Raw genomic sequence first — 22,872 nt, forward strand, 5'->3', positions numbered from 1 at the left:
AGACTCTTTTCATATAAATCATACATGAATTCAACTTAAAAATAAGTTCACAACCAGCCAATAATTACAGCAACAACAAACAGCATACTACTCTTTCGAAACTCGCAAGTTCTAGTCTTTACAATCGAGCTACAACTCATATAAGCTTAGATAAGGAAATGAGAAGCATAAAATAACCTTGGACTGAGTAGAACCCACGAATCCTAGTTCATTTTCATCCGAAATTAGTCCCCCAATGTAGCTACAAGAAGGAGAAAGGAAAAGCAACAAGCTATCTAGGATATCTAGCACCAGAATCACTTCGTATCACCCGAAATCACCTAGGGTTTGTGTGGGATTTTTGGGGAGGATTTGTAGGGGTTTAATATGATATTCTTGGTCTGAGAAATGATCAAAATAAGTGATTTAATTCAGCCCTTAAAAGGCCCCTTGGCCTCCCCTTTTTGGGGATTTATTTGGTCCCTTCATTTGAGCAAGTAGGTGATGCACCTACTTGTCACCTAGCAGTCTGCACAGTCTTGCAAAAATATAAATATCTTTCTACTCTAATGTCACATTGATGTACTCTTTAATGAGTTGGAAACTAGACTCTTAAGCCTTGGATTTGATAGGTGGATCACCCCGTAACTCTAAGTATTGAGAGAAAAGCTCAGCTACATTTGACCTAATTTTCAGCATATTATGAGTGTGACTTGTGATGACCTATGCCAACTTTTGTTCCATAACTTGCTTGACTTCAAAATGTAACACACGACTATCATACAACTAAAATAACTCATAATGTATCCTCCTTATCATGTTAAGAACCTTAGTCTCACCCCAAAAGTACATGTTACAATATTCCCAACTTGTCGACTTCCGACGAAACTTATTTTCTTCAATTTGTTTTGCTTCTAAGTCTTCCAACCCTCTTGGTACTTGTTATTAATGATCTTAAATATTTGTAACCTCCACTGTAACATTATTAACTTACTTTATATACTTTCAAAGAGGATCTTATTTTCGAGCTTATGTCGTTTATGGAAACTTAAAATTTCAAAGTTTATTAGGCTTGAATTGGGGTATGATTCATGGTTTTAGCGTTGTTTGATGTAATTTGAGGGTTCGACTAAGTTCGTATGATGTTTTAGGACTTGATGGTATGTTTGGTTGAGGTCCTGGAGGGCTCGGGTGAGTTCCGGGGGATTAACGGATCATTTTTGGCTATGGACATCCGCTCATGTGGTCGCTTGGAATTCGAGCAGGTGTTCCTTCAACTTCTAGGAGGCATCAGAACTTCTCGGGTTTAGACCCTTAGTGAATACCTCCGCTGCCCATTCATCTGGCACGACCGGTAACAACATCCTTTCTTTTTGGAATCTGATCACCAACTCACGCAATAATTTAGACTCTCCTTGCGCAATTCTGAATATGTCTGCCTTCTGGGCCTAGACCTTCCTGGCCTTGGCATGGGCCTTAGTGAAAGAATCTGCGAGTATTTCAAAGGAATCTATTGAGTGTATGAGTGAATACCATGTCATGGCCCCTTTTGTGAGGGTTTTTCCGAATTTCTTCAGCATAACCGAATCAATCTCATGTTGGGCCAAGTCGTTTCCTTTCACTGCCGTTGTATAAGTTGTGATGTGCTCCTGAGGATCTGAAGTCCCATCGCACTTTTGTATGTCTCACATCTTGAATCGTTTCGGAATCAATTTTGGTGTTGCGCTCGGCTTAAACGACAACTTGGTGTACTTCTTCGAATCTGGGCCCTTCAACACTAGTGGTGCGCCCGGAATCTGGTCCATTTGAGCGTGAAACTCCTTCACATTTTGCTCCATCCGCTCGTTTATCACCCTCATAAATCTCATGAGTTCAGTTTTGAAGGGATCATTACCGTTGTCGTTACCGGATCCGCTGTCGGTACCCCTAGCTCTGTCGAAATCGACCTCACTCCTTGGGGTGTTGTTATCAACTCTTTGAGCTATTTGATTTGCAAAAGCGCTGGGAGGAACTGGACCTCTTCCATTCGCGTTGTTGGAAGCACCTGATAATGCTTGATTCAACTTCATCATGACTTGGTCCTGCCTTGAGAGATGGCCCATGATGATTTTCTGTTACTCTCTCAAGATCCTTACCATTTCCACAATGTGTTCGTCCTCCGCATCATCGGGAGTTAGCTTCCGCACATGTCGGGGATATTGTCACCATGGATTGGAGTTGCCACATCCCCCTCGTTGCGGGTGTCATTGATTGAATTCTCATCTTGAGACAGATTTTTGTGCGCCTCAACATTGTGTGTGATGTTGACATCGTTAACTGCCATTTTTTATTTTTTCTATGAAACAAAGAATCAAACAAGTTACTAATTGATGCAAGGATCAACTCAATTACGCAACTGTCTAAGCCCCACGGTAGGCGCCAAACTATTTACCCGTAAAATAGTACAATTGAATTTATTACGTGGTTTATAGACAAGAGAACTGATTTAATCCAAAATGATAAATAAAATAAATTCAAAATAAGACTTAGCGTTAAAATCAAAGGAAATGGTAGGCCTGGCTCCGGAAGGAATGCTTCCGAGGACAGAAGTAAGAGCAATATTAGACAGAAAGTAAAGTTGTACTATTTAGCTTGAGAATAAAGTATAGCATAAGTTTTGCCAGAGATTTCGTCTCTCTACAGTGGTTGTTGAAGTCACTATTTATAGCTATACCTAGGAAACAAGATCCTAGGATCAACCCCCTCTTAAATGACAATAAAAGGGGTCATTGATGAATGTGTAATGACAGATCATGAATGCCAAAATTCTCTGCAACAGCTGCCTATTGAATACTAGGGAATATTCTTCATTAAATGTCATCTGGTGACAAACATTCGACCCGCTCTCGTTGATTACGCTCCCTTCCGGGTCAATCCGATACCGACTGCAGTTGTTGTCCCTGGTCTTTAGTCCTTACTCGATTTGTCATCCGTATATCTCCGGCTCCACGTGTCGTGCTACCATTTAGTCATTTAATATTAGCCAATTTTGCTCCCTACAATAGTAACCCTAAAACTAAGTATATATGCAAATCGCCCGCCAAGGTACCTACTTTGGTCCGTTGGACCCAACCATATGTCCCGCTGACGTCGGTGCTGCTGTGCGCCTTATCCCACCTGGCGTAGGTTAAGGAAATGGTGGTTAAAAGTGCTATATTACGCATCTTCAAGAGTCAAAACTGTCCGTTATAACCTGGACACAACAATGTTTGGGGATTTTGGCTTTTTTCTCACTCATCGTTTTGAAGATTGCCCTCGAAGTTTAATTCAAGTTTCAGGTTCACTGTCTAGCATACGTCGCGCCTTTACATTTTTCCAGTTCCTGCATTTTTTCGGAGGAACAGAAGCTCAAATTAGGGTTTTGTAGTTGTGTAAACTCACTCGTTTAGCCTGTAGATTTTAGGGTGTTTATTTGGGTGGTTAATTAATTCAATATTCTCATGAGTTATTGTGGTTATGGTACTCTCTGTTGAATGGTGATGAAGTGTGTGGATATACCAGAATGGCTTAAAAGGTTGCCCCTGGCACCTGAATTTCGACCTACTGATACTGAATTTGCTGACCCCATTGCTTATATATCCAAAATTGAGAAGGAAGCTAGTGCTTTTGGTATTTGCAAGGTGATTCCACCATTGCCTAAACCTTCAAAGAAGTATGTGGTTCATAACTTGAATAAATCTCTATCCAAGTGCCCCGAGTTGGGTTTGAATGCCAATCGTGATACTTCGTCTACAACAAGTGGTGAGGATGAGGGAAATGTTGATGGTGGAGAATTTAGGGCAGTTTTTACCACGCGGCATCAAGAATTGGGGCGTAGTGAAAAGAAGAAGATAAAAAGGGAATTTGGTTTTCAAATATTGGGAGCTCAGAAGCAAGTGTGGCAAAGTGGAGAAGTTTATACATTAGAGCAGTTTGAAGCCAAATCGAAGAATTTTGCTAGGAGTCAATTGGGCGTGGTTAAGGAGCTTTCTCCATTAGTTGTGGAGGCAATGTTTTGGAAGAGGGCTTCCGAGGACCCTATCTACGTGGAGTATGCAAATGATGTGCCCGGTTCTGCATTTGGGGATCCTGAGGGACACTTTCATTATTTTCGCAGGAGGAGAAGGAGGGGGAAGAGGACAATTCCCGATAGAAATAGGCGACGAAATTCTAGTTATAAGAATGATGGAGTAGGTACTTCTGGTAATAGTGCGGACAAAAGTCCATGTCATAGCGTAGAGACACGATCCGCTTCTTTGTTGACCCCTCCATCAAAGAAAATAACAAACTCGTCCCTTTTTAGGCCAAAAGATTGTAGTAATGCTGGTGCAATGGAAGGTAGTGCTGGTTGGAACCTTTCAAACAGTCCTTGGAATTTGCAAGTAATTGCACGGTCGCCTGGGTCACTGACTCGCTTCATGCCAGATGATATCCCCGGTGTTACTTCTCCTATGGTCTATATAGGGATGTTGTTTAGCTGGTTTGCTTGGCATGTTGAGGATCACGAGCTTCATAGTTTGAATTTTCTTCATACGGGATCCCCTAAGACTTGGTATGCTGTGCCAGGAGATTATGCATTTAATTTTGAAGAAGTCATTCGTCATCATGCTTATGGAGGAAATACTGATCGATTAGGTATGGATATATTATTTTGTCGATGATGTGATGAAAATTATCAAAGAAGAAAAAGAAAGAAAGGAATATTTTCTTTTCTTTTATTCTTTAGCTTCTTGAAATGTTTCAAACTCTCATTTCTTGTAATCTTACAAAAAGATGGAAGAATTAGTTCTCTTTGGAAAGGTTATATCATAGTTGGTAACCTTGGGGTTATGCTTATACTTTTCTTTACACAATAACTGTCCTTGGTCATTGCTCTATATGCTATTGCCATTTGGAAAGATTTCCTGAGATGTATGTTAGTCGCTGTATAACTGTCCATTGCTTTCAGAATTTATATATTTTTAACCCATGGAAGCTTGTTCTTTGCCGTGTTGCACTTCTTTTTGGAAAAGTTTTCAAGATGTTATTCAGAAATATGGTTGATAACGCCATTTGCAAATAGTTTTGTGTTTAGCTTCCAGACCCCATTCAATCATCTACAGAAGTGGCTATATCCTGTTTACTATGAAGAAAGCAGCAAGTAATAGGAACATATTCAGAATTAGGATCTCCCTCTTTCTTCCCATTAGAAGTTTCTTCTTGTTTTGTAAGTTATCTAGAGTCTATCCTTTCATCATAGCAAAAGTTATCCAGCCTCTTTGTCACTTTCTTTTCATTCTTTTTCCAACTGTTTTTCCCTTTTTGCCCCTCTCAAACATGGTTTTAATTGATTTTGACTGGTATCTGGTGGAGTATCTCTCCCTTCTTCAAGAATGCCTCCCTTCAAAGTGCATTGACCTAGAAAATTGCAGCCAGCAGCTCCTTAACCCCATCCTTGATTGTTGGGTTTCTTGTAACATTTAGGTGTATGAGTTGTTTCTCCTCACCATTGTCCCTTATTTAGTGCAATTGGAGAAAACCTTGTTTTGTTGTTTTCCTCCTTTGCTTTTGTAGCTCAGCATATCCATTGTTTTCCCTCTTTGTTTTTGTAGCTTGGCATATCTATTCTGTTTTCTCCTTCTTGGGAAACTGTTATACTGCAAGCCGTATTTTGGGATATGATCCTGTGAATCAACTTACACTAATATTCTTTTAAGGAAACAACTTACACTAGTATTTAACTCAAAGCGATCTTGGTTCCTACTTTGAAGTACTTGTCAATATATTAAATTAAAGTAAATTTAGGACATAAAGCTTTTGCAATTTCCAACTTGAATGCCAAAACTACTTATACTTGAGTAAGTTGCCTGTATATCTAACTTGTGGGCTTTCCTTCTTTTAAGGATTTTCAAAGTTTCTTTTTAAAGTTGTGCTATCCTACATTGAATAAGTTAAAATGTATTGTCTTGATAACCTAGTAATTCGAGGGCTACTAGTGTAGGGTTCGAAGTTTGGTGGATAACGGGCCTGCCCCTTTACGCTTCTCCACTTAAATACTAGGATTTTGTCTGGGGCAAGATTTGAACAACTTAAATTGATTTACAAAAGAAAACTTTGATTTCCTAGAAAAACCTAACAAGTTAACCTCCTCATAAAAGCTAACCAATTAGTTATCAAGGAACCAATCAGCACTCTAATAGGGTAGAGGGAAAGAGAGACTCTTTCCCGAAAGCAATATAAGTAATATAGATGACAAAGGTGACATTCACATGTAGGCTATGGTGTATATTGTGGAATACTGGAGTTAAATGGATGATCTTGAATCTATCACTGACATGCTATTGGGTGGAAATGAAGAGCTGAGAAGAGGAACATGGGGAATAGCTCTTTTGGTGCTCATGTGGATAATATGAAAAAGAAGAGCATTTAAAGAGTTGAAATACTCTTGTAAAAGTTAGTGGGACTTTTTATTTTTATTACTTTTGGAGCAATTTGATAATTCAGTCAATATAGAGGACATAATGCTCTTCATAAAGAATGCTGGGTTTATTTGAAATTTTGTACTTGTGTATAATATATGCTCTTTATGTAGAAATCTTACTTATTGCACCGGTACAGTCTTTCTTTCATTGAAAGTAGTGTATAGGAGATTGAAGTGATTGTGTGTCAGTGTAAAAAATAGTCCAATTATGATAAACCTCCAAAATGCTGAAAATTTAGCGGAATGGATACTGAGGATTCGTATAGACGACTCATACTAGTTTGGGACTGAGGCTAGCTGATGACAATGAAAAATGTTTAGGCGGGGAATTATGAGTCATGTTGGGGCGTGAGTGTTGCTCTACTAGCACTTTTGCGGACCATTTGAAGAGAGAGAAATAGGAGGACTTTTGACGGAATAGAGAAGAATTTTGTACACTTAAGGACCAACCTCTTGTCCCTTATTTCCTTTTGGTGAACTCACGAAGTTATTGTAGGTATAGAAGATTGGATGTCGTTTGTAGAAAACTATCTCTTTCTATAAGGTTTATTACTTTTTGTTATACTTCTTGTATACGAGTGGTTTTTGCTTATTGTTAATAAATCTTATTACTTGATTGAAAAAAATTATAACCATGCTAAAAAGCCTATATGATATATTCATATTAGAAAATGAATAATGACTTAGCCTGGTCCTAAATGGGAAGTTGAAAGCATGACATTTTGTAGGAGTAAAGGCAAGAAGTTAACGAGCACCTGAAGAATCCAATTGTGGGTTCCCTTTATAGGTGCCTCAAGAGATTTTTGCCATGAGCTTTTCTTTTTGGTTGCGGTCTCTTTTCTCGATCTTCCCCTTTTTTGTAAATACACCAAAAAATTTCATGGTAATCGTCGGCGGGTCTCATGGGATCCATGCAGGCTGTCAGAATCACATGAAAGTCGAAGTACCATTCGACTCATTAAGGGGCGTAGCATAGGGCGCCCTCGCTTGAAGAAGATTCTAGTTTGCCCTTTTTCTCTCCATTCTTCGTCAATTTTTTTTTAGTTGCACTAACGATGTATAGATGTATAGAGTACTTATTTAAGGAGTTTAATTTGATAGTTAGCATAAAATATCTTTGAAGAATTTATTATTAATAACTATTTTCATTCTGCAAAAGGTTTTAAAGAACAACAACGAGAGAGAAGAGGGAATTTATTTGGGGTAATTCCGGTAATGTACTCCCTAATACCTCGAGAGAAATGGAATTTTGTTTCCGTAGTCTTCTTCTCTTTGATGTTTCCTTTGCTGGTTCTCTCATCTGTGAGGTCAAATGCCACCAAAATCCTTACTCTTGCTTGTTGTCTCTGTATATTTCTCATCTTGTCGACAAGGAAGGAATAGTTTAGTGGTAGAGTCCTCCACCTCCAACCATGACATTGGATGTTTGGGCGAACAAGGGAGTAAAGCGTGAAAAAGATACTATTGCGCTCCTGCTTAGGAGGTGGCTTTGCCATATCAATTAAGAAAAATCCCCCCCTCATGTTCTGGAAACTGGAGCCACCATTCCAAAAGGGAGAAGGAAACGTTGCTGCGTAGATGATATACAATGTTTTGTAATTTGAAAGACCGCACCTCCTTGGTGCAGTTGATATATAAACAAAATTGTTTCCTTCTCAAAAAAATGATATACAATGTTATCATGCACTTATTGTTTAAGCATTTTATATAGCCTTTTGGCAGTCATGTTCATTTTGTATTTGTTTAGGCATGGTATGCTGGCAGTTATGAGATACTAGCCATGGTAGGGGGTTTAACATGCATTTGCTCTCTAACTATCTCTTCATACGTTAGAAAGTAAATGTTCGAGTGAAGGGTATGAGTTTCTTTCCAAAGTTCCTTAAGAAGTGATCCTGTTTCCTGTATTACTTATTCTGAATTGCTACAGATGTTCAGTCTTTTGTGATTATACTTGACATTCTGGTAACTTGTCCTTCTCAAGTCTTAGTTTAATTTCTATTGAAGGAAACAATTTTCATATGCCTGCTCAATTTGTGTCATTTATATATAGATCTTTGGCTTTAATCATCTGGCAACTCTCTTGTTGACATTGAAATAGAGATATTTGGGAGTTTTTGCTCTGAAAAGTTTGTAGTTCTCAGATCCAATAAATATAATTTTACTCTCCAGCTGCTCTTACGCTATTGGGCGAGAAGACCACTCTTTTATCACCTGAAGTTGTTGTAGCATCAGGCATCCCCTGCTGCAGGTGGTTTCCTTTTGTCTGATCCTACTTTAACTTTTTGTATTCTCTTGATTATATTCTGGAACTAAAGTGGGGGTCTCCTGTGTGGCAATTCCTAATTTTCTTTAATATTGCTAACATTCTACTATATGTGCTCTTTTTTTCATAGATTGGTACAGAATCCTGGTGAATTTGTTGTCACTTTTCCGAGGGCCTACCATATAGGTTTCAGCCATGGTAATTGCTTCTGATCTTCTAAATTGAAGTTATTATTATGATAGCTTCAACAATTTATGCAGAAATAGCTGTTGTGCTGATTTGATTGTGATCTTTCCCTTTAATGAGTTAACTAAATTCCTTTCTCCACCCCTTGATGACTCTAACAACAACAACGCCTCAAATCCAAACAAGTTGGGGTAAGCTTTATGAATCTTTACTTCCTTTTTATTAGTTCAACCCAATCGTCATCATACCACAATAAAATAAAAGTGAAAATGAATGTGTATATATATACACACACAAAAAAAACACACATATATCCAATAGATATAAAAATTATAGCAATAATAATAGTAATATTAGAAGCTCTCTAGCAAGTCTAAATCCTATTCTCAACTAGTAGGTATACCCTATATGGATCTTTTTTTCCCGTGTTAATTTATCTTTAGCTAAGTTTGCATTGATTTCAAGAATTTGTAGGTCTTTCAAGACAACTTCCTTACATGTGATTTTAGGTCTACCCCACTCTTTTAATACCTCCACTCAGCATAGTTTCACACCTATGGACCGGTGCATTTGAAGGTCGAAGCATGACATGACCAATCCATCTCAAGCGACCTTCTCTCATTTTATCCTCAATGCATGCTACTTGCACTTCTGACAAATGTGGTCATTTCTAAGCTTCTCTAGTTTTGTACGACCTCACATCCATCTTAGCATCCGTATCTCTGCAACACTCATCTTGTGGACATGTTGGACTTTGGCAGCTGAACTTTCACTACCATATAACATTGTTGGTCTTGTAGCTGCTCTATAAAGCTTACCGTTCAGTTTGGTAGGCATCCTTCTATCACATAATACCCTAGTGGCACTTCTCTATTTCAACCATTCGATTTTTATTCTATGAGTAATGTCTTCATCTATCATTTCATTATCTTGAAATAACGAGTCTAGATGTCTATATTGTTTGCATTTTGGCACCGCAATCCCATCTAGTCTCACCTCAACTTCGCCCTTCTCATGCTGATTAAACTTCCGGTGCATGTATTCAGTCCAGTGTTTTTGAGAGCGCGAAGCGCAAAAAAGCGACATGGGCTCGCCTCGCTTCAAAAGCGAAGCGCACGCTTCGTTGAAGTGAAGCGCAATTCTTAAAATACATATAATATATATAATAATTAATTTATAAACTGAAATACATATTAAAAAAATCAAATAAACTAAAATATAATGTGTATATAATAATAATAATAATAATTAATTTTCTAAACTGAAATACATTTTACAATTAATCAAACTGAAAATATAACATATATATAATAATTAATTTATAAACTGAAATACACATTAAAAAAATCAAATAAACTAAAATATAACATATATATATATATATATATATATATATATATATATATATATATATAAAATAATTAATTTTATAAACTGAAATACACATTAAAAAATCAAATAAACCGAAAAATATTACACATTTATATAATAAGTAATTTTATAAACTAAAATACATATTAAAATTAAGAAGAATAAAAGGGGGGAAAAAAGAAAACAACGCCTGCCTTAGCTGTGCAGACGCTGGACGAGAAAAAGTGAAAAAGAGAACAGAAGAAGAAGAAGGAATAAAGAAGGAAAAAAAGGAGAATCTGGACAAGAAGAAGAAAGAAAGAAGAAAGAAAAAAATAAGAAGGAGAAGAAGAATTTACCTGGACTGAAGAAATGGCAGAAGCCCTAGTTTTGCGATGAAGAAGAGAGAAGGCGTCTGTTTACACTCTGTTTTGTCGAGGATCTGTAATAGCGAGCTTAGGGGTCTGTTTTGTTAATTTACAAACAAACTCAATCTTTCTTTTTTTTTGTAAAAAGGGCCTAGCTGCGATTTTTTAACAGAAGCGATCGCTTCACTCGCTTCGTCGCCTCGTCGCCTTGTCGCTTTTTTCACTGAAGCGTGCACTTCACACGATCGTATCGCCTCAGGCAGTAAAAAGCGATGCCTTGCCGCTTCGCGCTTAAAGCGACGAAGCGATCGCTTTTCCAAACACTGATTCAATCTTACTCTCCGATATGTAAAATACATCGTTTCTTAGTCTATTTTGACATATGAGTTTATGCTTGTAGTTCCACATTAGAGATCTCCAATTCACAGTTAACAATTTTCTCTATATACAAATGATCTAGGAAAACAAATCTTGTTAGGTTTAAGAACATGTGGGTTCTGTATGAAGGTCTCAGGGTGATGGTGAGGGCACAATGAGATATCAATTCGTGGGAAGGTGACCCAAGTTTTAGAGGTCAAGAAGCTAAGATTATTGAAATATGATTTAAAGATATGGAAGTGAGAGATGTGTTTGGTAGAATGAAGACAAGTAAATCGACTTTCTTCCAGGAACTAACTGCATTTTGCAGAAGAAAGATTAGCGTGATATCTTATCGAAAAAGAGGTGGGAACCCGTTAGATTAGTTGGGATGTGTGCGAGTTGACTTGAAAATCATAGCTGCAAATAGAAGGGGAGGGGAGGGGGGATTGGAATTCAAAGACAACTTCGAAAGCGGGATCGGTAGCAGAAAAGAGGAGGCAAAAGTCTCAAATAGTTGGCTTTGGATGGGGACGAGGAACTAAGTTTTTCATTAATGTCCAATGCTCGTAGAACTTATAGTCTAAGTTGCTCCGATACGGCAATATAGGTTTCGCACCCGTGCCGACACCACACTAGTGTGCTTGTGGTATGATATCCTTACCGGATCTAGTCAAACGATTTGGGCACTTTGATCACGACGGATGGAAAAATTCGAGACGAGATACAATTTGGTTCCTGAAATCATAACTAAAACTAGGGTAAACTTGAAGAAAATAGCATTTATCTACAGGGATTTCTTCCAGACCGGTTGCTCTACCCCTGCTCATCCTTCGCATTACCCCCTCGACCTCCCCTACTCTAATGCGCCTACAGTACCCAAAATCCCGATGACTTCCGGAGTGCTCCAAATCACCCAACACAATATTCCTATCCTCCCTTCATTCAAAAGTTTATGGAAGTATGGCTGCCATCTCCGCCTAATCTGTGCCTCATCCATCAAAATTCCATCCTCCTCGTCTTTTATACACCTCACTTGATCCAGGTCACGTGCCTTTTTTTTCCTCTCACTTTGGCCAATCTGTACAACTTCTTATCCCCGCCTTTCTCCCCAAGCTCTTCAGTCTTCATGCAGACGTTCAAACAATGCGGTTTTAGCCGCAGTAACTACTAACTTAGCCTCCTTCTTAGCCTCCTTGTACCACTCCTTATTGGCCCTCTTCTCCACCTCATCTATGCTTTCTGTAAGCTTCACATATGCTGCCTTCTTGGCTTCCATTTTTTCGTGGACCTCTTCATTCCACCACCAGTCCCCCCTGCGGCCACTAGAGAAACCCTTTGAGACCCCTAACACCTCTCTCACAACTTCTCTAATATAGCTCGCTGTCATAGTCCACATGCAAATCGCGTCCCTACTACTCCTCCTGGCCCCCATAGCCAGTAGCTTCTCCCCCAACTCCTAAGCTTTGTCATTAGTCAAGGCACCCCACCTGATCCTAGGTAGACCTTACACTACCCTATTTTTCCTTGTCCGCATGATCGCCAAATCCATAACCAATAGCCTATGTTGCGTCGTGAGATTCTCACTTGGGATGACCTTGCAATCCGTGCATAAACCTCTATCACACCTCCTAAGTAGGATGTAATCAATTTGGGTTTTGGCCACCGTACTCTGGAAGGTGACCCGGTGCTCCTCTTTCTTGGGAAAACACGAGTTAGCAATCACCAAATCAAAGGCTTTAGCACACTCCAACAACGAAGTTCCTCCTACGTTTCTGTCTCCAAAACCAAAGCCGCCATGTACCCCGTCGTAATCCCCAGACGACGTCCCAATGTGGCCATTAAAATCTCCTCCTATGATAAGCGTCTCGGTGGGCAGAGTTCCCCGTACCAACCCATCCAAGTCCTCCTAAAAACGCCTTTTAACCTCCTCGTCCAAACCAGCACTAATAATGTTCAAATAAGCCCTCCCACAACTATTTTAATAGCCATCAACCTGTCGTTCACTCTCCTAACCTTTATCACTAGCTCTCTATATTTCCTATCATCTAGTAAGCCTACCCCATTCTTCCCCCTCACCCTCCGAGTACCACAACTTAAACCCGTCTGCCTCCCGAACCCTATTCCCCACCCATCTAGTTTCCTGGACACAAGCTATGTTGACTTTCCTCTTCTGGAGAATCTTAGCTAACTCTATAGACTTCCTAGTCAAAGTCCCTATGTTCCAGGACTCAATCTAGAGGTTCCCTTACCCCCGTTACTACCCTTGCCCCCCACCCCCTGCCCCACTCAAGGACATGATCTTACTATACCATTGTTCACCACAGCCACTATAGCCCAAATAACAAGTCCCTAATTACTACAGTACTCCTAATTTCAATAAAACACGATATATAGAAGTACCTAAATAAAGGGACACAACAAGAAACGGGGAATAAAGTGAATGCAATTTATTCCAGAATACCCAGTAGAAATGGTTAATAACAGAATAAAAATTCTACTCAATCTCAACAAGAAGAAATGGTAAAATAACTAAGCAAGAACACAACCACATTCTACTCAATCTCAAGAAGAAGAACACAAATGGTAAAATAACTAAGCAAGAATACAACCACACGAAGACTCCCCAAAAAAAATACTAAACAGTAGAAGAATTAACACAACAGATGAATAACAATGTTGACCAATATCCAAAAATAGAAAAGAACAGGAAAAGGGACGATAGAACCTGGTTGGCCGGAGGCACTCTAACCCGTCGATCCCGCCTTTGCAGTCTACCCGCGGTCCGGGCTATGGCTAGGTCGCCGGGAATCTGCTGCCTTTTACACCCACACACTAGAAAGAGAGAGTGGGAGAGGGGTAGGGAGACAGAGAAAGAAGCAACCGGGAAAGGGGGAAGAGGGAAAACAGAGGCAGACCACCGCCGGCGCTGACAGTCTCGTCGCCGAACTTCCACCAGCAAGAGGGAAAACAGAGGCGACAGAGAGAGAAGGAGAGAGGAGAGAGCGGGAACAGGAGGCAAAAGAAGAAGGAGAAAGAAACTGACGAGAGGAAGGGGGGGGGGGGTAGAGGAGGAGAGAAACCCTTATATGTGGTCGCCGGCGTTGATGGAGAGATACTGCGATTTGGGCTCTTTGCTGATGGTAAGTTGAGAGAGAGAGAGGCAGTGATTCTAATTGAACATAGTGGCTTAGCAAATTTAACTGAAAAATTTGAAGGTTACTCCCATAAAATCGGCCCTATCAAACATGCAACGTATAAACATAATTTATGTCTCTCTCATTCTATTATCAATTATTAAGAAGTTAGGAAAAGCTGATGGATAACTTTATGAGATAGCGGCATGGAGCAAACAGGAATGAAAAGTATGCTTGATTGGATGGAGATGGTGATGCTAGTATGCTACCAGTAGGAGAATGAGGTTTCCATGAATGCCAATTCGTTAATCAATCAAGCCGTCTTGAGAAAGTGATTAGACAGATTCACAAATGAAATAAGTATGTACCATGTAAGAGGTGATGTGTACAAAATATTGATACCATGCGCATTATTGGCTTTAGGAAGACGTTACAACCTCATATACTATAAGCAACAACAATAACAATAACCCCTAATCTCAAACAAATTGAGCAGCTATATGAATTATTGCTAACCATATTTTTCCATTAATTCAGCTCAAGCCAACATTATACAAAATAAAAAAATTCTTTATATTTTCTTGTGTCATTAAAATCTCCGATAGGACTAAATGACTCCTAGAAAGTACAGGATTTAAAGTACACATATTGCGACAACAACAACCACCCTAGTGAATACCTATAAGTGGGGGAAAAGTACACATATTAACATGAGTAAATCAATATTCCCAATTAATTTGTATTGCCTATATAGATCTTTTCTTTTACTATGCCTTATTTTACACAAAGTTTGCAACTCAGCATGGCTTCCAAGAAATCAATGGTCTTTTCAATACAACTTTCTTCTATGCTCCTCTCTTGAGAAATCACCGTGTGAGCTTGTTCACATTGTCGTCCTAAGCCCGAATAAAAGAGAAGGATTGTAGTAGGGTTGTCAACCAACCATCATAAAACTAGCCAATTCTTGATATGGTATAAGCGTGTGGAAGATATTCATGTGCGGAAAGGAAAATAGTTTTTAAGATTCATTAGATTCACAATTTAGAGTCACAGGGGAAAATAGGAAATAAGATTCTTTTGTGGCTAAATACATGGTGTAGAGACTAAGAAATCATAGGTCTTTCAGGACAACTACATATGATTTTAAATATACCTCGTTCCCTCTCGAGAAACTGCCGTGTGAGCTTGCTCACATTGTTGTCCTAAACCCGGATAAAGGAGGAAGGTTAGTGGTAAGGTAGCAACCAGCCGTCATAAAAGTAGCCAATTCTTGATTTGGTTTAAGCGTGTGGAAGAAATTCATGAAGGGGAAGGAAAACTGTTTTTAACATTCATTAGATTCACAAAAGAGAATCACAGTGGAAAATAGGAAATCACATTCTTTTGTGGCTAAATACATGGTGTAGAGGCCAAATGTTCTTGAATTCCGTAGCGCATTCACTGTAACTATGGTCAAGGACGCCAAAGTAGCCGAAATAATTAGAAAAAACAGGAATGAATTCCTTGAAAGATGTCTTTTAGAAGGCCTGTTCAAGATTGAGAAAGGGATGAAGTGGAAGGTTTAGTTTAGAATATACATAGATATAGCATATACAAATTTTTTTTTTTTTGGGGGGGTGGGGGGGGGGGGGGGTGGGCATGAGAGGGACAAGGACTAAATTTTTTCTGGGTAAACATGCTACAATCACTTGATCAATGGAGGTGATTTCAAGCACATGGAAGTTAATAAGGAAACTAGAGCACTAAGAATGCTCTTTGCTGGTGTGCATTGTGGGTCAGTATCCTACCTTGAGGAAAAGAAAACAAGCGGTCGTAAATTGGTCTTGCATGTATAAGATGCATGGAGATGATGCAGCAAATTTTATTACATTACGAAGTATATATTGCAACTTTGGAACAAATTGTGGGCCTTAAGATATTCAATATTTGGTTTGGTTATCTTCCTAGAAAGCCATGACAAACTTGGAGGATGGAAGGTAGGAAAAAGGTGCTGGGAAAGACAGCTCCTATTTGCTTGTTTTGGACAATTTGGTGAGAAAAGAATCATAGAAGTTTTAAAGAAATACTGAGATTTATAAGGAAAGTACTAATTATGTTGTATTTTGATGGAATGAAAACATTCATTACTGTAAAGATGGCCGGATGGAATTTTTGGGAGCTTAATAGCATACGCACATGTAAAGATGACACAGACTTGGGTAAGATGTCCAATAAATATTTTGACTTATATAAAAGAAATTCTGTTTCAGTTGCTTGTGAGTCTGGATCCTTTACTCTAGTTGATTGCCAGCTTTATTTTATTTTGCCTCTCCTCCCAAATTCTTGTGTTAAGTGGTGCAGTATGAAGTGAAACATGTTGTATTGGCAAACACATGACTTTTAACTTTTTAATCCTAGTTTCCAAATATTCACTTTAAATGCAGGCTTCAATTGTGGCGAGGCTGCCAACTTCGGTACTCCACAGTGGCTTACAGTTGCCAAAGAAGCTGCTGTTCGTCGGGCTGCCATGAACTATCTGCCTATGCTATCTCATCAGCAGTTGCTTTATCTGTTGACCATGTCTTTTGTTTCAAGGTCTGCTCATCTGCTCTTGTTGCATTTGTGGATCAGCCCAACATATCCCCTCTAGGAGATGAGAATTATATGTTTTTTTTGCGTGCTCGGATTGAAAATTTATAGGCGTCATCTTAATTTGTCTTTTATTGATCTGGATTTTAAGAACCTTTTTCCAGCTGTACAAATCTGGTTTTCCTTGTGTACGATACATTACTCATGTCAGATTTGGAATTTTAGACATCTGTTTAAAGTTATGTGGGTAAATGAGGTTAAGGTATACCTTTTTGTTACTTTAAAAGGTGAAAGTTGCTATTGTTTGCTTCTGTTCCTGGAATGACGGATATAATGGGCAGTGGAATGGGATAACTTTTGAGAAACTAAGCAGGATAGTTAATGTGTGATACAGGGATATCCCAGCTCTATTGTACTCCACTTTGTTGCTTTTTCCTGTCATTCAGGTTAAAGAATCATGAAAAACCTAAGTCTAGGGGGACATAGGCTCACGAATATTGTATGGTTATGTTTCCTTTGACATTTTAATAAGCTTATAAATGTCTTTTGGTTTCTTTACTTTTGTCTTTCTGGATGACAGTGTGCCAAGGTCCTTGCTACCTGGGGTGCGAACCTCTCGTCTGAGAGATCGTCAGAAGGAAGAAAAGGAGCTTCTGGTAAAGAAAGCCTTCCTGGAAGATATAGAAAAAGAGAATGACCTGGTAAAAGTTTTGCTTCAGAAAAGCTTTTCTGACAATGCAGTGTTGTGGGATGTGGATATGCTGCCGTCTTCAGGTAAAGAATCTGAACTGCACAAGCATGCTAGTGTGGATGCTTCTAGAGGGAATGATCAGTCTGACAATATCGATAGTCAGGATCTATTAGACCAGATGAGCTTATACATGGATAATTACAGTGACTTCTATGTGGATGATGATGTGTCATGTGACTTTGAAGTCGATTCGGGGACATTACCCTGTATAGCTTGTGGGATTCTTGGTTTTCCATTTATGGCTCTGGTGCAACCATCGAAAAAGGCTGCGGAACACCTTTTCCCAGAGGATTTTCAGAATAAACAAGATTCTGGAGCGGTGAAACATGTGGAGTCGGATTGCCATTCAGATCTTAGGGGCATGATTGAGGACTATAATAGAGGTAGGAGACCCTTTATAACTATTTTTCCTGGTGCCGAGTTTGTCTGTTATCGTTATTAAATGCCCTGCTTTTATTACTTGTAAAAAGTTCTGCAAATTGATTTGTGAAACTTCCTGTGTCTGATCAACATGTGAGAAATAATCCGAACTCCTTGAACACAACAGTACTGAGTTCTTCTGATCTTCCTCTTTTTTGGTGCAAAGAATGTATCCCTAATCTTTCTATCATTATTTTCCTTTTGACATGTTTTTTCCTTCAAGGACTCAAGGAGTGCAAAAGAAATATTGCTTCTGTTTCAGCTGAATACTGATAAAAAGAAATGACATAACTTTTACTGATAGAAAAAGAAGAGAGCAAAGAAAAGAATTGCTTCAGTTTGTTGCTGCTGTTAGTGGTTGCTTACTAACTACCAATACATTTCTAAGCTGATCAAAGTATCTTAATTGTGCACCATTCATAGTTTAAAGATCTAATCCTTTAAATTATCGAGTCTGAAGACGATGTAATGAGTTTCCTTTGAGTTTGTTTACGAACTCCAGCCGTTGATTTATAACTTTCATTTCTGCCTGGAGTGATAAAATACGCATATATTCATATGCTGGCCCACTCATTGGGTTAGGATACGCTCTGGAAATATTGGTTTACCTTCAGCGGCATGAATCAGCAGATGTTCTATCATTTTTCATTCCTCTTTTTAAGTCACCTTAAATAGGTTAGTCTTAGTTGAGCTGGTTCCAATGAATAGACAGCTGTATCACTGGATGGAAGTAGTTGTTTTCACGTTTTTTTAGGTTTAAGCATTTCATGGTGACAAGTGTACGGTTTGCTGCTTTGTGCCTAAAGGTATATATCTGGACACCTGGTATAATGTAAGAGAAAGTTTAACATCATTTGACCATTCTCTGTGCCTAAAGGTATATAACTGTGCTGAAGTGTGTTCCTAGCTCAAGGTCCATTTTATTTTGGTATCATAGCCAGATCCATCTGTATTCTTGGTTTACCCAGTACTGGCCCCCATATTATGTCATCCCATATCGGTTGAGAGAAGGGACTATTGTTTTCTTATATGGCCTTGGGTAATATTCACCTCATGAGCTGGTTTTTGGGGTTTGCTTAGACCCAAGGTCCATTTTATTTAACAATCTGGACACTTGGTATGATGTAACACCAAAGTTTAACATTATTTGACCAGGTTGTTGCACACTACGATCTATCTAGTTAATTCTCACTTCACTAACTATTTTGGGAGCATTCACGTATTGCAAATATGTCAGAATGACTGACTTGCTTGTGGAATACTGAATTTCCTCTTCATGCAGTTGACAGAATGGAAAGAAATGGGGGGCATTTCCTAAACCATGATGAAGTATCTTTGTCTTCCCAGCCAAGTGAATCTGTAGTTACTCCACATGAGGGTCAAACATCACAGTCTCATAATCCATCACATACAGATAATGCAGCTCTGACTTCAAAAGTTGAGCTCGAGAAGGAATGGGATTTTTGTAGGAGTTTTGTGAGACCACGGATATTTTGCCTTGAGCATGCAATTCAGACTGAAGAACTTCTGCATGCTAAAGGTGGAGCAAATGTTCTTGTGATCTGCCATTCAGGTAACGTTTCTCATGTACAACATCATTTGAATTGTCTAATCGATGATAATACCCAAAAAAAGCTACTAAAGTGTATCTGTTTTCATCTTTTTGCTAGTTTTTGGCGTATTAAAATGTTTGTTGCAACTTTTGATTTCATGTAGACTTTCAGAAAATCAGTTCACATGCCACAATTGTTGCAGAGGAAATTGGCACGACATTCAAATATAATGAGATTACGCTGGCTAATGCATCTCAAGGACATCTTTCGTTGATTGATCTAGCAATCGTGGATGAAGAACAAGACAAATGTACAGAAGATTGGACATTGAAATTAAATATCAATTTAAGGCACTGTGTGAAGGTGCAAAAGAATTGTCCACTTAAGAAGTTAAAACATGCATTGACTTTGGGTGGATTGTTCTCTGATTCAACTCTTAGTTCAGAATCCTTGAATCTCAAGTGGCAGTCCAGAAAAGTACGCTCAAAGAAGAAGTCTAATAATTCAACAGAAAGTCCACCATTCGCAAATGTTCAAATAGAGAAGGTACTTGATTCAGGATCTATAGTGGGCAGGCAGAGTACCAGAAAGGGAAATATAACCATCCAGTATTCCAGGAAAAAATACAAGTCTAAGGCTTGTAGTTGTGCGGAGGTCACTAGCGCTTTTGTGGATCCTTTTAATGCTTTGACGGAGGAAGTTTTGCTTACAGATGCAAAAACATTGGGAAGTAGTACTCTCATCAGGGATGAAAATGCAGGCACGGCTTCTTCAGGGGAAAGTTGTTTTGCTGCTTCTGAGGGGAAACCAGGACTGCATCACGAACATGAGATGCTTTTGGTAAATAGAGATCAAAATGGAAATCTCCTTGAATCACAAGAAGCAGATTTACTTGTTACCTCTTCTGTAATGGTGGAATTCAGTGAGGCCCAGGCTGAAATGTGTACTACTGAGAAGTTTTCAATGGAGGAAAAAACTTGTCATACAAATTCAAACAATTGCCATGCAGAGCATAAGACCACGGCTCCAGAGATTAGTGGAGAAACTGAGGTAGCTCATGTGAATACTCCTGCATGTACAACCATACCTGTGGTTCAGAGTACTGCAAATAATGAAAATTTGAGGGAGAATCAGGATACGACAGAATCTGGCATCAGAAATAAGTCTGCTCATCTGACGGAAGCAGATTTTGAAAGAGATCATCATGGAGAGGCTGATAAAACTATTATGACCAGATCTCCCGTGCCTGTCAACTCCTCAGGATCTTGCACTGATGGTCCTTCAAGAAGTTGTGATGAGCAGATTGAGGATCAATCTCCAGAACAATCTGGCTCAGGTGACGAGGCATCTGATAATGAGACTTCGGACAACTCCGTGGAGCAAAAAATCCAAATTGATAATGCAGATCAAGGTATAGCTGTCTCTGACCATGTCACACCAATAGAAGAAGCTTCCACCTCAGCAGGAAGTCTCAAAGTGACAAGAGAGACATCGAGTCCTAAGCACTCACAGAGTGGTGATAATATCTCCGAGAGGCATAAGAAAGAGTCAAATGATGATACTTCTCCAATAGTGTCTAGGCCAATTGCAAAAAGTGGTGGCAAAAGAAGGCGTGAGCTAGAACTCCTAACATATGATGGATGTAGCATTGGTGGCTTTGTTAAAAGCCCATGTGAAGGTTTAAGGCCACGGGCTAGGAAGAATGTTCTTGGGAGCAGAGTTGATACTAAGGAACCTCTGGAGGATAAATCAATGGGGAAGAAGGTGAAGACATCTTTACAGAGGAAGGGGACTCACAGGTGTGACCTGGAAGGCTGCCGGATGAGTTTCCAAACAAAGGTAGAGCTGCAACTGCACAAACGTAATCGTTGCCCCATTGAAGGATGTGGGAAGAAATTTACATCCCACAAATATGCTCTGGTTCATCAACGCGTTCATGAAAATGATAGGCCCCTCAGATGTCCGTGGAAAGGCTGCACCATGACATTCAAGTGGGCCTGGGCAAGGACTGAACATTTGCGTGTGCATACTGGGGAGCGGCCATATAAGTGCAAGGTTGAGGGTTGTGGACTCACCTTCAGGTTTGTATCAGATTATAGTCGGCATAGACGGAAAACTGGTCATTATGTAGAAGCGGCCAACAGATGTTAGTTACTATAATCAGGTTGGTTGTGTAATATACCATTTAACTCGACTGCTAGAGTGCGGATTCAAGGGTTGAAAGACAATCTTAAGAATCATGTAAACTAATGCGCTCTTGTCATTTTAGCATGGGTAGGAGTAGTGTTCTTCGTTTGTAGAGTGCCTGTTTTCAGGATTAATTTTCAATTTTAAATATAAAATTGCATGTCATTCTTTCAAATTTCGTATGAAAGGTCTTAGGGGACAAGGCCCCTCTCATGGTACTTTGATAATGCTGGACAGTTAATAATGACCATATAGAATTCAACAAGCTGAAATCTGCAGCTTGTGATGGTCTGATTTTCCATCATGTGAATTTGTGGAGAAATTATGATTAGTGTGAACCTGTCTGAATATTGATTTCTAACTTTTCCAAGAACTTTTGTGGTTTCTTAAGGGGGATCATCATAAGTTTGACATGCTTTCTAACTTGTTTCTTTTCTGGTTTTCAAACATATAGAACTTTTAACAACGTTACACAATTCTGAAAATGTGGCATATATAATATATACTTTTATGAGGAACGACCAATATGCCGTTCACCTTTACACGTGAATGTTCTTTTCTGTAATAATACTTCCGAAGTGAACCAATTTACTCTATTTTTAGTTTGTTCTTACAGTTCTTACTTGTGATGACCCGATAGGTCATCTAGAGCTTTATGTCACGTCTTTAGTTGTTAACTAAGTACACGTGCGGCACTTGACAACTCGCTCACGATCTTGCACAACCTGCTCACGTTCTTGCTATGTTAAGTCAACCTTACTACACTCAAAATCGCTAAGAGAATGGAAGAAAGAACACAAGAGAATTGTTAAATGAAGCCTTGTATTAGAGAGAACTTGAATTGTTTGCTTGGTGAATTACAAATGAATAGTCCCTTTATATACCGGTCTCCTAGGGGCTAGTGTGTAAATATTAATTATTACACAAGTCCTTGATATTTACAAGATAAGGGCTTTCTCTAGAATTCTCTACAAGCCTAGAAGATTCCAAAGACTTTCCTAGCAAATCCATAAGAATCTAGGTTCTTCCTAAGGAAATGTTCATACTTGTCTAGAATCTTCTCACAAATGCTAGCCTTCTTCTTATGTAAGCTTCCACATGACATTAATATAAGCCAAATGGTTCCTATGTGGCATGATGACATGGCAGGTCATCACACTCTCCCCCTCCCAATATTGCGACGACCGCGGCGCAATGCTGCTGCATAAATTCTTGGATCTTATCTTTGAATTGCCACAAGTCTTGATATTGTTCCCACGTGGCCTCCTCCGGTGA

The 22,872-nt window shown here is 39.1% G+C and overlaps 1 protein-coding gene across 2 annotated transcripts; it reads left to right on the forward strand.

Annotated features, from left to right (window-relative positions):
* The first annotated feature begins 3,069 nt into the window (after nucleotides 1–3,069).
* On the forward strand, nucleotides 3,070–21,772 carry LOC107785352 (lysine-specific demethylase ELF6). Of its 2 annotated transcripts, XM_016606635.2 has the most exons (7): nucleotides 3,070–4,632; nucleotides 8,627–8,705; nucleotides 8,851–8,918; nucleotides 16,542–16,692; nucleotides 17,267–17,820; nucleotides 19,140–19,430; nucleotides 19,574–21,772. In XM_016606635.2, exons 1-7 carry the CDS (start codon nucleotides 3,492–3,494, stop codon nucleotides 21,559–21,561), a joined length of 4,272 nt encoding a protein of 1,423 aa, XP_016462121.1. In that variant the 5' UTR covers nucleotides 3,070–3,491; the 3' UTR covers nucleotides 21,562–21,772. The 2 variants fall into 2 exon arrangements, with proteins under 2 accessions (XP_016462121.1, XP_075075863.1); XM_075219762.1 differs by lacking the exons at nucleotides 8,627–8,705; nucleotides 8,851–8,918 and having other exon boundaries at nucleotides 3,217–4,632.
* Nucleotides 21,773–22,872: the final 1,100 nt, after the last annotated feature.

This window comes from Nicotiana tabacum, chromosome 8 (assembly GCF_000715075.1).
Source record: "Nicotiana tabacum cultivar K326 chromosome 8, ASM71507v2, whole genome shotgun sequence".
NCBI classification, from domain to species: domain Eukaryota; kingdom Viridiplantae; phylum Streptophyta; class Magnoliopsida; order Solanales; family Solanaceae; genus Nicotiana; species Nicotiana tabacum.

Bases quoted from the DNA above. Each gene is read 5' to 3' on its own strand.
- LOC107785352 (XM_016606635.2), top strand. From the start codon at position 3,492: ATGGTGATGAAGTGTGTGGATATACCAGAATGGCTTAAAAGGTTGCCC. The intron at 4,633-8,626 runs GTATGGATATAT...TTTACTCTCCAG, and splicing joins AGGAAATACTGATCGATTAG to CTGCTCTTACGCTATTGGGC. The intron at 19,431-19,573 runs GTAACGTTTCTC...GATTTCATGTAG, and splicing joins TCTTGTGATCTGCCATTCAG to ACTTTCAGAAAATCAGTTCA.